This window comes from Danaus plexippus, chromosome 14 (genome assembly GCF_018135715.1).
Source record: "Danaus plexippus chromosome 14, MEX_DaPlex, whole genome shotgun sequence".
Classification (NCBI taxonomy): Eukaryota; Metazoa; Arthropoda; class Insecta; order Lepidoptera; family Nymphalidae; genus Danaus; species Danaus plexippus.
This window is the reverse complement of record NC_083546.1, coordinates 6,445,767-6,464,083: the sequence shown is the minus strand read 5'-3', so window position 1 is coordinate 6,464,083 and position 18,317 is coordinate 6,445,767. Positions and strand designations below refer to the sequence as shown.

General features: G+C 31.6%; 2 protein-coding genes across 2 annotated transcripts; one reads left to right on the top strand and one right to left on the bottom strand.

Annotated features, from left to right (window-relative positions):
* Window positions 1-436: 436 nt before the first annotated feature.
* On the bottom strand, window positions 437-15,675 carry LOC116769604 (exostosin-2). Its single transcript, XM_061522595.1, has 7 exons — window positions 14,982-15,675; window positions 14,146-14,902; window positions 9,095-9,278; window positions 7,557-7,716; window positions 5,540-5,660; window positions 3,821-3,979; window positions 437-3,480 (listed from the first exon to the last, which is right to left on the bottom strand). The coding sequence occupies exons 1-7, from the start codon at window positions 15,512-15,514 to the stop codon at window positions 3,262-3,264; spliced, it is 2,133 nt and encodes a 710-aa protein (XP_061378579.1). The 5' UTR covers window positions 15,515-15,675; the 3' UTR covers window positions 437-3,261.
* A 272-nt stretch (window positions 15,676-15,947) lies between these two features.
* Window positions 15,948-17,867, top strand: LOC116769542 (guanine nucleotide-binding protein subunit beta-like protein 1). The gene is made up of 2 exons (XM_032660677.2): window positions 15,948-16,212; window positions 16,609-17,867. The coding sequence occupies exons 1-2, from the start codon at window positions 16,063-16,065 to the stop codon at window positions 17,425-17,427; spliced, it is 969 nt and encodes a 322-aa protein (XP_032516568.1). The 5' UTR covers window positions 15,948-16,062; the 3' UTR covers window positions 17,428-17,867.
* The last annotated feature ends 450 nt before the right edge of the window (window positions 17,868-18,317 follow it).

Below are 18,317 nucleotides of genomic sequence, written 5' to 3'. Positions count from 1 at the left end.
ACTCGTGCCTTTGCGAGACCGACATCTGTATGGTATTCTCATTGTTAAGACAAACATTTATGACGTAATAGTTATTTCAGAACTTATTTTTATTCAATATAATTTCCAACTTATAATGTTAATCAAGTTCATATACACTTTGAGCGCAAAAATAACGAAGTTTAAAAACATGTAGCGTTTAAAAACTTCTTAAAAGCGTTTTTTTATTTCCGCTGTAAAATTAATCCATTAGCATATATTTTCACAGAATATCATCGGCTCGAATTTAGTCTTTATAATACAAGCAACTCCTCTGTAACTATACTCCTATTTTATTTCCAAATTTAATGTCCGTAACTACAGGAAGAGGGTAGAAATAAAAAAACTCATTACAAATTGATATGTCTCATTTTGTTTACAATATAATGTACTATTTACACACTGTACAGAATAGAAACGAATAAATTATTTAAGTACTTAAAATACAAAAAAAAATATGTACAAAATATATTTAAAAAAAAAAAACAACAATTACGTTTTCATGATAATTGTTAATAAATCATTTTAAATATAAAAAAAAAAATAATCTGACACTATATTAAATATGTGAAAATAGTAATAATTAAATAATTTCTGAATCATTTATTAGTGCTATAGATGTTATTTTTTATCGATTTATAATAAATCGTTACATTCGATATTATCTATATCACTTCTAAGTAAATGCAGATGAAGTCATAAAATGTATGAGACGAATCATTATATTTTTCTATACATTTAAACTGATTTAGGCCGTCAATCGTTAAAGGAATCCATGATACAAATGGGAAGCTCGTTCTTTATATAAAATTAGAAAATCAAATATTATTATTGCCACAATCAAAAATACAATTTAACATAATATAAAAAAAATATTTATTTAATTCCAGTTGTCATAAATTATTATGCACAAAAAAAAAATCAATTCGATTGTACTTGAACAGTATTAAAAAAAACCATAGACATTATAGATAAATTAGAGGTCTAAATAAATAAAAATTAAATTATATATATATATATATTCCTACTGATGTGTGTTATTTCTCTATCTATCAACTATAATTTATTTATAGTAAAACGATATTCAGTCTGCCCATTTGATATAGTGCTGGTAACTCCTGATTTTAGAAATTAAAATGAAATTATAAATATCTTCGAGACTAGTCGACGAGTTCTTTGGCGATGATCGAATACCTTAGACATGTACATAAAAAAAAAAAAGAAAAAAATATCAAAATGATCAACAGATTAAAATGGCATTTCTATACTTAGGAATATTACAATAAAAAACGTACAAAAATCATTAACACTTAATAAATACGAACATCGATATTTTACACTAATAAAATAACGTGTTCTTTACAATACAAAATGGCGTCCGGCCATTGTAGCGTACAAAAAATATTAAAACGCTCCGTTCGACTACGATCGTGTCAGCGTGTCTACAAACATGTTAGGATACACCTTAACAAGCACCGATATGTTAAAATGGACTAAAATTCATCTCTATAACTATATTTCTAATCTTTAGAATATAATTTCTATATTTCTATCTAAAACTATATATTTTTTCCCGCCATTTCATTATGGGAATGTCAATGTCACTTCCACACCTTTTAATATTACGATACGATTTTCTCGTGCGTCATCACTGCCCGAATTCGTTGATAAAAAAAATTTTACAAATAATATAAATTAATACCTTAAAAATTAAATTTGACAAATATATGCAATATGCATAGGGTTTATCAATTTTGAGTATTAAAAGAAATGCTTCCGTCAGCTAATATTAAATGTACAAAAAAAAAAATTAAACGCCTTAGTTACTAAAAAGAAGTTATTGTCGTAAAATTATTAAGGAATGATTATTATAATCGAATATGAAGTAAGAAAATTTTATATTTTTATTGCGTCTATAGTAATGTAATTACTTGCTTTGTTTTTTTTCTTCATAAAGAATTATGTCAACAGAAATCCGACAACTTTCATCATTTCAAACTTTTCCTTTTCTTCTATTCAATCCTTGAATATCTTTATATAAACCCAAAGAATAAATTAAAATAAGGTCCCGTAAAGATTTCTTTAACATCGAAGCAAAATATAAAATTATAATATTTAATTCAGTATCATAAAACAGCACAGATAATAAATATTAAGTATTTTTACAACACAAAGGAGGTTTCATCTTGGACGTTTCGAATCGGGTTTAAGCTCATTTGTTCTGACATTAAAAATTAAATTAATATAATGAAGTCAAAATATAACTCGGTTATACGTTCTGGTCAAAATAATTCTAAATGGCAGTTAAACCTACTTACCCTGGTACAGGGACGTCACCCTCAGACAGCCCCCTACACGTGATTTATTGTCCGATCCTAAATTAAAGTCGTTCATAAATTAATATTTACATAATTTTTATTAATATTTCCTTTTATTTCTCCTACAAAAAAACTTCACTTCTCTCAATAGCTGCCGATGTTATTTTTTTCATCAAATCATCAAGTCTCGTTGGTAATGAGTTAATGATTTTCATGTTTACATAAAAATGGACAATTTTTTTTGTATATAGTCATCTATAGAACAGTCGGTCAAACTGACTTGCTGAGTGTGCATGACTTAGTAGAGCATACCGCAGTTATATAAATAAATTATTTAAGTATTATTTGAGGCCATTTCATAAGGAAACTATTAAATTTATACAAAGACTTGTGAATTCTTTGAAAAAGTTTTAAATAATGGTTCCGTAAAGTTAAATTATTTAAATGATATCCTATTATAATATTGCTGGCTGGTTTTATACAACTCATAAGAAATAGTAATATAATCATTAAGCGAAATAAAATTATTATATATCTTGTGTATCCCTTTATATCTGGATATACCAATACCAGAATCCTAAGAGATCAGTTCTGATGCAGTGTAGCTAAAATGAACTTTGAACCTGTACAGCCAAGACATCATTTCCTATGCAGATAAACAGCCACAGCTCAGAACGCAATATAATCAGTTTAATCCGTCTCGCTACATCCACATCTCTAAAACTTCTACAGTTTTCATATTCAGTCCAGATATATCCGATATAGATACCAACCAGATATACATCTATATTACTCAGTTATATTACTGTATCAACCGGATACACAACTATCCCATCCAGATACACAACTATCCCATCCGGATACACAACTATCTCATCCAGATACACAACTATCCCATCCGGATACACGGCTATCCCATCCATAACTACAGCGCCCCTATATCGGGGTATGCGTGAGGTACTCCTGCGCTCTCCTTGTACTGTAACGGGTCAGCTCTGAACTCCAGACTCCTGAGGGCCATGTGTCCGTACACCGTAGCGAACCTGTCTATACACGCCGAGCGCTGGGACATGTGGCGAGCGTCCGCCGATAACATTTCGGTGTTAGTGCACTCCGGACATTTGAATTTCTTGCGCGGCGTCACCTGGAATAGATATATAATAATTATATATGATAATATAATTATATATAATATTTTTATTATATATGGTTCTTCATATTTTATAGGCAGTGTACTGTGACTATTGATAAATATTTCTACATTTATCTCTATTAATTATTTTTTTGATGGAAAATTAAAATAAATACGATTTAAGAATATTATGAATAACTTATTAATACAAAATGAGTATGTGTTCGTGTGTGTGTATGTGTGTGTCTGCGCCTACGTGTCTGCGTGCGCGTGTCAGTGTACTTGTGAACATATGTGTGGGCATGTGTGAGTGACCTTGCGTGCTTGTGTGTGTGTGTGTGTGTCTGCATACCTTTATCGGTGGTTTCCTAGTGATATTGGCCACCAGGAAGTTCATGGCGATATCCTCACAGTTGAAGTTATCGTCGACCCACGTCCTTATCTCCTCCGGCATCTTGTACGTGTAGTACCAGGACCACAGCTTGTGGTGGAAGGCCGCACCAGTTAGTACCTTCAAATACATTAACGTAAATATAAAACAAGTACAGTTTTATATTTTTAACATTTATATATGTTCGATGTCCTATACTACTGAAACTACTGAATCGATTTCGATGCAACTTCACAGTTGTATAGCCTCTATATCATAACAACACATAGCCTATAGTTTATCCCGGAGTCTGGTGTAGTTCCCGCGAGATCAGCGCGTAACAGTTATTTTGTTATACAACTCCACGCCATACAAAATCCATATTTACGTATTGTTTTAAAACGCTTTATACATTTATTTCTGGACGCAACTTGAACTACGGCGCGGGCGTAAACTAATTAACATAATATGTAAGTATTATTTTCATTGAAGTGACTTTTAATTACTGTTCAAGTAAATTCAAGATAAATTTCTCCTTTCATTAAATAAATTAACGATTAGGATACAAAATTTGCTATTTACATATAAAATTTCCAGAAAGAAAAACTATATAATTTTGAAGTTTGTTCAAAATCCATTCAGTAGTTTTTACGTGTGAGATCGACAAATATTATAACATACCTCATATTTTTTTCCTATTAATAATATTGCTAAACACGTTATGTAATATAAAGCACAAATATTCACTTAATTATGATCGCGGGCAACACCGTTTGTGAGTAACTTTTCGAAAGACTGGTGGTAAGCCTTTTGTACGCAATAATCCGATTACTAGAACATTCCAGAACACTATCGTTTATATGTTTACTTGTTTACAAACATTAACTATAGCAATGTTCTGGTAAACGTATAGCTATTAGTTCCATCTACTCGTCACGAGATGGCGCTGCCGACTGAAGTCGAAAGCTTTCTACAATATTTAAACCGACGCGACAGTATTATTGCGACTTAATTGAATTTTCTTAACCAAATTCTTGATTATATTCTCTTAAATGAGTCGTAAATAACTATTTTATTGAAGGTTTCGATGTTGAAAAAAAAAACCTCTAAAAGACAACAACTTTATTGTTTGATTAAAACGTATTTTTTTGATAGGGATTGAACAATTTTAACGATGAATTATAATTTATATTCACCGTGCAGATGCCGGGTCCATGGTTGCAGGGAGAGGAGCTTCAACAATGCCTGGGACTTGCGACTCAGGTGTAGGTTTAAGGGGCCCTTATTTAACTCGCGTTAAACGCTCACCTCCACTGTCCAAGCTCCTCTCTCTACCTAACCAAATTTGAACGAACCTACTAGGGCTGCCTTCGACGAATGTTCCAAAAATTAACGGATGTTAGTTCTGGACAGGCCCAAGTTTTTTAGTAGGTTATAGAGAGATGTAGCCTTTATACCTCTCGCTCTTACTTCTACCGCGGACAAACTTATAACGAACCTATTCTTAGTGAGTTGGTTAGTGAGCTGCTAATACTTGTTGACCTTGATGCCATGGTCTTTGGCGATGTTGGTTTCCAGGAAACCGTGAGCTCTATTAGCACAACGAGCTTTCTGAATCGCGAATATAAAGATATGTCTGGTCTGGGCGGTGACGTACAAATATATATAAATTAGTCAGTTAGCAAGTTCTACTGTTCTCACCATAGATATCTGATTGGTCCACTCGCTGTGATATTTCCATGTGTGTGTAGTGTTATCCCACACGTGAAGCCTGGACGGGAAGCCCACTATGCGGTCGGGGAACTCGCGCCAGACATCGAAGCTGTAACGACAGAACGATAACATATACCAAAAATTTATTAATATGAGAGACAGTTCAAAATTAACAGCATTCGTTGATATTTTGTAGACATCTGTCTCTTTTATTTGATGAGATATACAAAATTATATTAGGTCACGCTAGCTTAAATGTTGAAGCGCCTATCACGCGATATCCCCGAAGTAGCAAGTTCGAATCTAGCGGTGCAAATTAATTCTTAATTTCGCATACTTTGTGTTGCCTTAATGTAGTTAAAAAATATAGAAATCCTATGTATAAAATAATTGTCGCTATAAATATGAATATAAAATTTTGAAAACGTAAAAAGTATGTTTGTATAGTCGGGGTCGCCTGGAGATTAAGGCCCACCTCTCGCGTGAGGGTGCGGGTCCGAAACCTGGCAAGTACCAATGTGATTTTTTTTCAATCATATGTAGTGTTTAAGACATTTCAGTATTCAGACACCACTGACAGACGTTGAACGAAAGCATCATAAGGGAACCTGGACTTATAATATCAATTTATATGTTTGAAATAGCCAATCCGCCTTGAGCAAGCGTGGTGGTTAATGTTCTAAACTTCTCCGTTACGAAGTGGCCTTTGATCAGCAGTGAGGCACCGTTAGGCTGATGATGATGATGATTTTTGTACAGTAACAAGTTTTCCTTGTCAAACTAAAGTAAATCCGTTTTACATTAAAAACTACAAACTGTCTGTATTGAGTCTTGCGATGAAGACCCTCAGTAGGAATATTGTGATAAAATTTTTGTGTACTTAACGTTAAGTTTATCACAACAAAACCTCGTTCCTTCAGGGAATATCTAATATTTTATCGCTAAACAAAAAAAAATCTTTTAAAACAAAGAAAAATAAACTCTGTACAATAACAACTTCGACGATATACGCAACTATAAAAGAAACTTCTAAACGACTTCACCAAAAACAATGATAATGGTTTGACAACAAAACAAACAAAAATATACCATAATACAAAAGAATAACGTTAATTTTGGTATTATTTTATATAAAATTGTAAAATACCTGCAATGTGAATGAACAAAAATGTATCTTATTGTATCATATTAAGGTTGTTTTTCATATATCCATCGCGGGCCGTGTCACGTGTCGTGACCGTCTTTAATATTGTTAACACCTCTCCGCTTTCGTGAATCCCGTATCACTAATGGCTTTATTTCATTTTAATTTTCCATATATAAAATTTTCATACAACAATGAACTTTCACACAAAGAGATAAGCTTCGATTTGGTTTGCTTTTTTTATGACGGTGTCTCAACATTAAGACGTTAAGGAAAATCGATGAATACGTACGAAGGAAATTGAGATTTATTTTTATATAAATAAAGTGCAAAGTCTATAGAATCTAAGACAAGAACGAAGAAACAGATGAATCCATAGAGTTATATAAGATATATCATAAGTATTTTGATTAAAACTTACTATACCTTACACGCTATTATCAACGCACTATAGGCATTTAAAATATTATATCAATACAATAAATTTATTATAAATTTCAATCACAAATTATTATTGGTACGCGCAAGAATAGAACCTGAGGCTTCTTGAATAATGTCGGGTTGCTCTCGTCGTACGATATTCCCGATACATTTTCGCATTGAAATTTATATAACAGTTTAACATTGATCCTAGGAGTATAATCATACAAAAATAATGATATACATTTACGATGTCAGTTTAAGTTAAAACTATATGAATAAATGATGAAAGCTTGTATGAAGTAAAATCTCTATCATGGGAACATACATGCTCAATAAACACAAACATTTATGTTTATATATATGTGTGTGTGTGTGTGTGTGTACGTGTGTGTCTGTGTGTGTGTTTACTTTATATTTATATATTTGACACACACTCACCCAAATTCAAGTTCATCAGGGGTCAACATGATAATATCATCGTCAATCGTCAACTGGCATTCTGTATCGATCTCATCGTACGGAAAGAATCTATTTGACAGTTTGTTCTCCTTAGTCCTTATAACTTTCAGCGGCTTATTGACGACCGGCCACTCGGAAGCTATATTAAAAAAAAACAAAAAGAGGATTTAATGAAACCCATTAATTATCTGTGGCACTTTGACAAGAAATCTAATATCGCTAAATGGAACACAAAAAAAAAAGTAATTCTCTTCCATTGCTATCACGAACATTGTGATCATTAATGGTAGCGTTCAAGAGAAAGAAAATTAAATATATATATTATAATATATAGTAATAACAATATAACGAAGCGAAATGGAATGCGTCACACGTTTAAAAAAAAAGTTTAATCTAGTTATTTATATCACGTGAATTGAATTCTATTGCTTTAATGTTAAGGTTGATATTGTAATGTGTGTTAACATTTTCACTCTCGTTAAAATAAGATTCATTTCTTTCATGTACAGTTGTTATTAATTGCGTGTTCGATCGGAGACGTTACACATCTATGATATTATCAAAATGTACTAAATACAAATCATAGGAATTCCTCATTAGTCTAACATTTTAAAATGATACTAATTGCTTATCAACATAAAGTATATTTTGCAATAAATATTATTTGGTCGTTATTTTTTTCATTGAAAACTTTCTTCTGAACGTCCAATAAACTGGTAATGTTACTGGTATCATTTTAATGTACTAATATAATTTCATATAAAAATAAAATCGATGTAATTGGAAACTATTGGAGTTAATTTTAACTAAATTTATATCTTTTAATCTATTTTCTACAACCTATACGTGAAATATAAAATCGATTACTTTTTTGATAATCTCGAGTTAAATTTTGTACATAAATAATACGCAATTTATTAAACATTTATATAAAATTATATTAAAAAAATGTTTGAGCATTAATTTGAACTTCATTTAAGCTCTGTTCAAAGTTCAATCACGTCTCTAGTGCCATCAAGAATTCATAGTTTTAAATATACGTAATTAATGTACACGCTGTGTACGTAAACAATTTAAATCTTACCTTTTGACATGTTCTATATATATTTTATAAGAAACAAAACTTAATATAAAAGCTATTATTGTAAAGCTCTAAACTCTAGTTTCACTTCATCTTATCTTTTATTATTATAATTTGAGATAGCAACATTTATCGTATATATATACAAATTCATAGTCGGCAACACTTTAAATAGAATGTCAAACTAAAGCCGGGCGCACACAGGCCAAGTTATAATTAAAATATATACGTACATATAAAATCTTTACACAACATACTCAAAGGACATACAAATTTTACAGATATAATTAATTACCAACCAGCACGACATTATTTGAAAAGATTGAAGCCAGCGCAAGCAATGTACTTGCTATACTATAATATGCTATACTACGCTTTTTATTATACTTATAGCTGGATATAAATATAATATACTATGTGTTAAGGTGTTACTTACAGGGAGGTGGAGGTTTCTTCTGATTGTTCCATATCACGAGTATCTTGGCGAGGCTGGGCGTTCGGACCAGTTGTCTGACGAGCGTGAACAGACTGCCCACCCGGTCATAGGTCAGGATGACAGCGGTGAAGCCCGGGGACTTGGGCGCGGTCACCGGCAAGAACAGCGGGTTGACTGGCCCGTACTGATATCACATTAAGAGATACGAAACTTCTTAGCATTCAATGGATACACCGTGCGGATGCCGGGTCGATTGCGTTGCAGGGAGAGGAGCTTCAACAGTGCCTGGGACTTGCGACCCAGGTGTAGGTTTAAGGGGCACTATCTATCGCGCGTTAAACGCTCACTTCCACCGTCCAAGCTCCTCTCCCTACGTAATTATAAAGGAAATTTATCTATGTTTTATTTTAATAACAATCGCTGAGTTAATTATTTTTACATTAGTAACTTGTACATTTTACATAACAAGTATATGTTATCTATTTATTTATATAAGAACTCCTTTTCAATATCATTACATTCAAGGTTCGTTCTCGCTTAAATTGAAGGTGTCTTAATACATACACATATGTAATTATCATGTGAATATTTTATATGGAAATTAATACAGCACTTCGCTTTGTATTAAAAAAAAAAGTTTTTAAAGTAAAACATACATGGAACACGACAAATAACAAAATTTTTTTTTTTATATTTTCTAGAAGCACCTAATAGCCACTATTAACCCAATTACTAACAGAAATAATTTATTTCACTGAAACCATTGCCAAAAAGTAATGTTATGTTTTTTTAATGTGTCATGTATTTCAGTGTTCCAATTCTTCAATAAATAATGAATAGATTACTAACTGTCGCTTGTTATATACGACCATAATTAATTGAGTACTTCAACTTCAATAGTACAATAGAAATGTCATTATGTTTGACATTTAGTGACAGTACACACATTGAGGAAACTTTATGTATTGACGTATTATATGTGTGTGTGTGTGTGTGTCAACGTCTTGGTGGTGTGTGTAATTGTTTTTTAAAACTTTGACGAATTTATGACGCATGTAAAATATATTAATAATGAATTATAGCTACTATCAGCTTTAACAGTGTTAAATACCGCGTTCGTCATTCAAAAATTATCCTCAAAAAAATTAAAAATTTTCGCTTCACGTATTTATAGATAGCTTTGTCAGATTTTTAAAATACAACGTGAGGTACAGAAATTATGGAATAGATAAAGATAAATTATTATATAAATTCTGTTTCAATAACATTGATGACCGATTCTTAGACATTTATTATATATTTACACACAAACACAAATGTATATAATTGTACTACATGTCTGTATGTCACTGAACTGCTCATAAACGGCATGACCGTTTTGAATGAATTTTTTTGTATGCATTTGGATGGCAACCCAGACGGTCAAGATTCACAAATCAGTCCGCCAGATGTAGCGGCTATCGGTATCTAGGTTATCAAAATTAAAACGTAGGATACTCTATGTATTGTTTTAACATAGCTGATAGTATACATTTCTCTCTAAACTCAACTGTTATGTTCACGCGGACGGAGTCGAAGGCAAAAACTAGAATGTACATATATAGCTTTTCACGCGATTCTGTTCCGGATTAGGGGTGAATTCAATTTTGGCAATGATTTTGGATTCCTTCTTCTGTCGGACGGTATGACAAATATCCTATGTCCGTCTCCCGGTTATAAGTTACCTCCCCACAAATTTTCAGCCAAATCGATACAGCCGTTCTTGATTTACAAATAGCGTAACTAACACGATTTTCTTATATATATATGTAAATGTATTCTCAACATCCCTGTAGCAAAAATCTGATGTATAATTACCATTTCAACAACCTCACAGCTAAACTCATATCTCAACTGGCGAATTTGATTCATGAGTATTTTATTAAAGATTATTTATATGTAAGTATTCAGTGTCAAAACTGTTTAAACTTAGTGAATCGTAGGAGATGTACAGTGAATTACGATAACAAAATAAACGAGAGACAAAAAGAAAATTAAGGAATATGTATAGATTATAATTTATAATAACAAAAATATGGAATTATTATAGAATAAATAATATCTAAATGATCTCATTTAAATATGATTTTTTAACAATAAAAATTATATATGTCATACGTTATACATTTGTAAGTGTTATAATTTAATTAACTATTTACATGCTAAGGTTTTGTTCGACAGTTTGACGGTGTATTGAAAATAGTGGACAACAAAACTTTGTAGCTATTAGGGTTATTAATAGTATATTTCAACAGAATTCTGTTCAATGATTATAAAATGTCACACATACAACTTGTTATTATTATTATTTTTCTCATTTTAAAACAACGTCGTTATCTCGAGGTCTTGCTTTAGTCAGGGTAATGATTGATACTTTAGTAATATAAAAATAACCTTTGGAATTCCAATTTATATATAACTTAGATATAAAATTATACTAACTAGAAAATCTCAGATAGAAATTCATTATAAGTTATTATATAGGATATTAAAGAACGTTAATATAACGAGGGAATTGAGATAATTGTGTAGGGAAATCGGGAATGGGAACAATGAGATCGAATGATAGAATAGTTTTAAGAGTATTATAATATATATATTAAATGAGAATATACTATTATATTATAAAACAAATTAATTTATAATTCAGTTCCTATTTTCAGTCTTCTTGGATTTTTAATTTTGATACTTTTTTTTTCATTGACGAGATCTAAAAATTTCGCGGGTAGTCATTTAAATAAACTAATATTTTCCGATTTGCTGCGTGTCTTTTTATAATTTAAGCTAGTATACATACTTCCGACGTTTCGGTTACTTTGCAGCAGCCGTGATCACGTGCAGACGAGATGAGAATGTTAGTTTTAACTAATTGTTTTAATTAAATCAATGTTTTTATACATCCTCAACATACAGATGTATTTCGTGTTTAATTTAAGTATAATATTTATATACTAACTGTCAAATTCTTTCGCACCTTTCCAATAATCGGATTTTTCAGGGTTGAATATATTTTATATAGAGTAAGTATCAAATTAAAGTAATTAACATACATTTTATGTAGACTTAGGTTCAATTCTTTTAATAAAAAAACAACGCCTCTCTATTCTTCGTTATTCTAAAACTATTCTGTACAAAGTACTGGCGATTAGTGTTCCTTTTATCTTTGGTTTCAATTTCAAAATAAGACATAGAGAGGAAATACGAGCGCACAGAGTAATGAATGTTCAGAGGGAATTCTATCAGCTTATATCACCGCTTAAACAGTTGAGTATTATCTAATATTTACGTAGAGAATATTTATTTAAGGTGAAACTTCACATAGGCACAATCTCAATATATTTAAAACTTTTTTTTATTCAAACTTATTACCAATGTGACAAAGAATCAACTCTTTTATAACCTCATTAATTACTTTACATAGACAATATTAATAAAGTTAATAAAATTAGTATCTGTATCTACTGTATTCGACCATAATTAATTGAGTACTTCAACTTCAATAGTATAATAGAAATGTCATTATATTTGACAATTAGTGACGATACACACATTAAGAAATTTTCATGTATTGACGTATTATATATATGTATGTGTGTGTGTGAAAAAGTCACGGTGGTGTGTGTAAAACATTTCTATTACATCAATATATTACTTATGAATTTAATGTGAAAAATGTCCTCTTCATATAAACTTTGATTGTGTTAAATACGTTCAATATTACTAACGATTCTCTTAAAAAGTGATAACAAGTTTTCGCTTCAGGTATTAATGAATAATATCATAGCAACATTCATTCTTAATCGTATGTTAAATAAACAGTATCGCTGAGTCGATCGAGAAGAATAATAATTCCGTGACATAAAAACGTCATGCTCATTATACTTCAAGTGACAATTTCTCTAACAACGTTCTTCCTTGATGTAACACGCAATACAACATTAACGCCCCTTCTTCGGTTACACCACCTTAGTACACTTCTATACATTTACCACTAGTCTGTACCGTCAAAACTTATCACTTACAGTTTCCTGTATTTTATTCTTTGACTCCGCATTGATAGTATCAACGTAGTTCTACCAAAGAACACGAAATGTTTCGTAATTATTGCGATTTTGAAAACTAATAAGGATACTATTTTAATACATAAATATATTTATAAACTCGAAAATCTCCGTGTTTAGTTTGACCGTGAAAACTAGTGTTAAGAGCAATGAGTGTAATGTGTTTTCTAGTGATGACGTCATTTTTGCCCTACCTTATTGGTAAGATCGTATTGGGGCGATCTAGGACTCGCACAGTTAACTTTATTTCACGTATAAAATTAAATGTTTTTAAAACATTACATTATAAATAAATTTATTACTACAAATATGTATTAAGCTATTTTATTATATATAATAAAAGCGATGTCATTGTTTCACTTAAAAATATTATTTGACGTCATTTCCTTCACCTTTAGATTTGAAATATCAACAGATTAAAAATTATATAAGTAGAATAAAGTCTTTTTATTTTATCTACTCCAGCATTGTTTATACCGATATCGCTTTTAATTTAGGTCTCAAACTTATATAATATATGACATTGAATGTAGCAGTTCAAGGTAACATTAAGGTTTTATTAAGATTTCAACAAGAAATATATAGCGACATTTATAAAGAGGCTGTAACTAGAAAATATATTTTACAGCAATTTTACTCTCATACCCGCCACATGTTACCGGTATGTTAGTAATAGAAGTTGAAAAGAAAAATATACCTAGAGCTTTACCTTTTCAATACTTTTTAACTTTTGAAATTAAAATGGTTAGAGACTAAATATTATACATATTTAGTCTTTAATCTTTTATACGGACTCTTATATATGCTTTTGGATTAAGCAACACGAGAGTAAAGTTTAAGATTAAAATTTATATAAAAACTTTTTAGTTTAAATGTCACAAGACCGAATATTTTTTTTTTATCTGTGTCATATTATTTAGTCTATTTAATGGCGATAAAAAAAAAACTCACCAAATGTTCAGGAACGTTCCAATCTTCGTACATCCTAGCTGACAACGGAAAGACTTTCTCGTTGATTATCTCCAGAGTAGTCAACGTAAGCTTCTCTATGCTAGAGAAATATCTCTCATAAACCCAACGCAACTGCCAATACATTTCACCTTTTCGTTCCTTACTCACTGAATGTACTATCCGTACCAAATTCTTTATATTCTCTTCGGGTACAAACAATGCTATTTTATTCCAATCTATATGTGAATTAAACGGCATAATTATTGCATCTGCTATAATGATGGGTATGCACTGTGATGCTATCACATCCATCAATACTGGCTGAGCGAGCCTCGCACTTCGTACCACAAGACAAAACATACCCTCCTTTAATACATCCGGATAATCAAACATTTTGCCCGTTGTATATTCACAACGTTTAGTATAATCGGTGCTAGCATCTTTGCATCTATCTAGAAGCAGTAAATCATTTGATGAAGACGCTATACTCTGTAGCTGAGCTAGATAATCGCTAGGTATGTTTGTTTGTGAGGATATTATCATAAAACTCTTTTGTTTGGGCTGAGAGCTATTTATTCTTTGTGCTATATAACTGTATAGGGGTATGGATATATCAAAACCGTATCTAAATGTCCAAGTGTCATAGCCAGCTCCTGCTATAATAGCTTTGCTGGTGTTGAGATCAATAACTGTATTATAATTCGGCGACACTCCCGCCACCATATTAAATATAAGGTGATTTTCTCCATTGTTCCAACTGAAAAGATTATTAAGTTCAGTAGTCGTATAAAGCGATTTGATTATATATTAATTTATGTATAGCTGAATACACTTACTGCTCGAGTGACTGCAGAGCTTTGGAAACATATTCACTAGAAAAACCTATCTGATTTAATGTATCTATACTAGGCACCAAGAGGCAGGCATCTTCTGGATTCGGGGTGTAATATTTACTACGTTTTATTGTACTTAAAATTTCATAAAACTCTCTAGAAAAATGAGAAATAGCCTTCCCATTCTCATTCCTGTATTCTGTTAAGGGATATATATATATGGTTATCTTGTTGTGACCTCTTCGTCCACATTTGTAAACATTAAAACAATGCCAGTAAGTGCAGTTCGTCCAGCGTGGATCGGCAGATCTCGATCTACTCACAATATTACGAATTGGTAGACTCAATGCTTCCAAATTCACAGACTCATAAATATCAGCATGAGGCGCACTTCCCGCGAAAAGATTAAACACTACCGTTAATACTAATGATATCAAGATAAATAATAGAAGCCCGACAAAAAATCTATGATACACAATTTGCCTATACGTATACTTTGAATACTTGCTCGTTTTTAGAAGGGTCTCCGCAGCCATTTGTGATTACGAAGATTAAATTGGCATCCTTAATTTATTTATGGCACCCATTATTAGGTACATTGATTATTTTTAATTCAAAAGTTCCAATATTTATAAAACACTAAAAGCTGAAGTTCTATAAAAATTTTGAGAAGGACGACAGTCGCTGTATATGACGATTGACGGCCGTCTGACAAATGTAACCATAAAGTAAAATAACCTATGTCTGGGCTATAGACAAAGTCAACAAAAAAAATCTACTTATGGTTCATTTTATGCTTTTTAAATTATTTTCGACTCTATTTTGTTCTAGGAGGTGCTTATAAGTTACGAAGAAGTCTCTAATTATATGTTTAAAATAAATGTATTCATTTTAAAATAAGTGTTGTATTTGAAATCTTTATATAGGAACGCGTCGTAACCGACGTATGAATGTAAACTTTCTTGTTTTTGTGTCAGTTTTGTGTTGTGCGTAGTTGTGGTTCAGTTTCTGATGGCTTGATTAATTTGATTAACATTTTATTTTTCCATTATAATTACATATTTTGGTTAGAGCTTGACCGACGATGGCTCTGCTGCCGCCCGACCCGGTTTTTACGATAAGAAACGTGGACAACTCTCCAGTATACAGCTTGGCTTTTAGTTTTCTACCGGGCGGGCTCGAGAGGTTACTCGCCGGCTCAAAAAACGGATATGTTTATGCATACAACCTTCAGGTGAGATCAGATATTCTTAGTATAATAACTCCCGCTTTACATATTGACAGCGCAGAAGCTGATACATCTTAAAAAATACGGCTTCCATTTATTGTACATTTCTTTGTTTATTACCCTCATTTTTTGACCTAGAAATTGCAGACTATGTTGTCGCGTAAACAACATCATTTTTGTTTAATGAAGTAATGAATGGCTTGTTGATATAGATGTTCCAGTTATAATAATAGGAAATGAGTAATATGTAAAAAAATAAAATAATATATTTTCGTGAATGTTGCTTGCATTTTAGTAATTTTAGAAATTTAAACTTATATATTAACATAAAATTAATGATATATATATTATTATTATTTATAGTTTATTATGAAATACAGTCCAATAATTTTTTGATTTTAGACTAACCGGGTGCAGCAAAAGATCAAAGTAGGTCAAGCTCCCATCCTTCATCTTATTCACACAGACAACCAACTGATCACTCAAGAGAAAGGCGGTAAATTCAAAATCTTCAACCTAACAAATTCTGGATACAAAGAGGAGCAGATTATAGACATTGATTACCCTGGATTTTGCCGTTTTGTAGCCAACACAGAACTCGAAACACTCTATGTACCTGATGGGGATGCCAGAATACAAATTTATAACTTCTCTGGGGAAAAATTGGGCATTCTGAAACCTGATGATAATTCACCCAAACTCGGAGAAACTATGTGCATGAAGTTGATTGAATTTCCAAATGACAAGCCCTGCCTTCTTGTGGGCTATGAGGCAGGTTGGCTACTCCTATGGGATCTCAACACTAGTCAATGCATTGGCAAAATGCAGACAAAGGAATGTCCAATGTCCGTCGATTTCCATATCGAACAACAAAGAGGTATAATTGGCAATGCCTCGGATGTGATACAAATATTTAGTATAAGCAAAAAAGACTTCAGCCTGACCCACAAAATGGATGTGGGTATTAAAAACCCGGGGATAAACAAAGTTAGTACAAGAAGTGACGGCAGAGTATTCGCTTCCGGCGGCTGGGATGGGCATATCCGTATATTTTCTTGGTTTTCTCTGAGACAACTGGTCGTACTTACTGAACATAGACAGGCCGTACAGGAAGTCGTTTATTCCGATCAAAAAGTTTCCTATTGGAATGCAAATATAATGGCCGCCGGTGGCCTAGACGGTGCCATAACATTATGGGATTTGTATAACACTAAGAAATAGTGTTATAATTTTAAAATCACAATTTCAGCAAAACAAGACATGTAATACATATGCACCAGAAATATAAAGTTATCGAACCATATTGATGATTGATAATTATGACATTATTTGCATGACTTCTATCAACAACATTTATTTTTAGCGATAATTTATTTTTGTTGATCATCAATGTACGGAGGAAGTGATAAGAATTAAATGTAAATTAATCTGATGCCGATATTGCCTTAATTGTTATACTTTATGAAATGCTTTAAATAATTTTGTGATTAAAATTATGGTGCGTAATGCAAAAGTAAATCGGATCTCTATGATGTACAAGTAACAAATATCACACGCCTGGTTGTTTAGAAATATTAATTTGTTAACAATATGGCGCTGACTGTATTATATAACAAATGATTTAAAGCAATGTTTTTGAAGACATTAAATGAGAATGAAATTTTACGTCTTGTTATTTACCCGAAATATCTTAAATATGTAAACAAATGTTATAATCTCGGAACCAATCGATCTTGTAGGAAACTATCTGTCCAGGACTTTGTCCGCGTGGATTTTTTTTTTTTAATAAGTGGTCTAGGTTAGTCTATTTCTTTTTTGACAGTTAATCGAATTCCCTCCAAATTGGTGTAGTTGTATCAGAGGGTACTTTGAAGAAACGGACATAACAGTGTCATTAATTTTTATAGATAGAAAAAAACGTTTTTGTTATATTTTATTTTACTTAGTTATAATTCATTCAGTAAGTATAACAATGGAATTATATTACAAACATCCTTTTGTTTTAACACAAACATGAAATTCAAACATATTCGGCTTAGAATATTTGTATGAGCAGTTTTAAGTCAACCAATAAGTAAATAGCCCAACTCTAGTTGAACAGCATACAACGG

Bases quoted from the DNA above. Each gene is read 5' to 3' on its own strand.
- LOC116769604 (XM_061522595.1), bottom strand. From the start codon at position 15,514: ATGGCTGCGGAGACCCTTCTAAAAACGAGCAAGTATTCAAAGTATACG. The intron at 14,903-14,981 runs GTAAGTGTATTC...TAATCTTTTCAG, and splicing joins GCTCTGCAGTCACTCGAGCA to TTGGAACAATGGAGAAAATC. The intron at 7,717-9,094 runs GTAAGTAACACC...TTTTTAATATAG, and splicing joins GAAGAAACCTCCACCTCCCT to CTTCCGAGTGGCCGGTCGTC.
- LOC116769542 (XM_032660677.2), top strand. From the start codon at position 16,063: ATGGCTCTGCTGCCGCCCGACCCGGTTTTTACGATAAGAAACGTGGAC. The intron at 16,213-16,608 runs GTGAGATCAGAT...TTTTGATTTTAG, and splicing joins TTTATGCATACAACCTTCAG to ACTAACCGGGTGCAGCAAAA.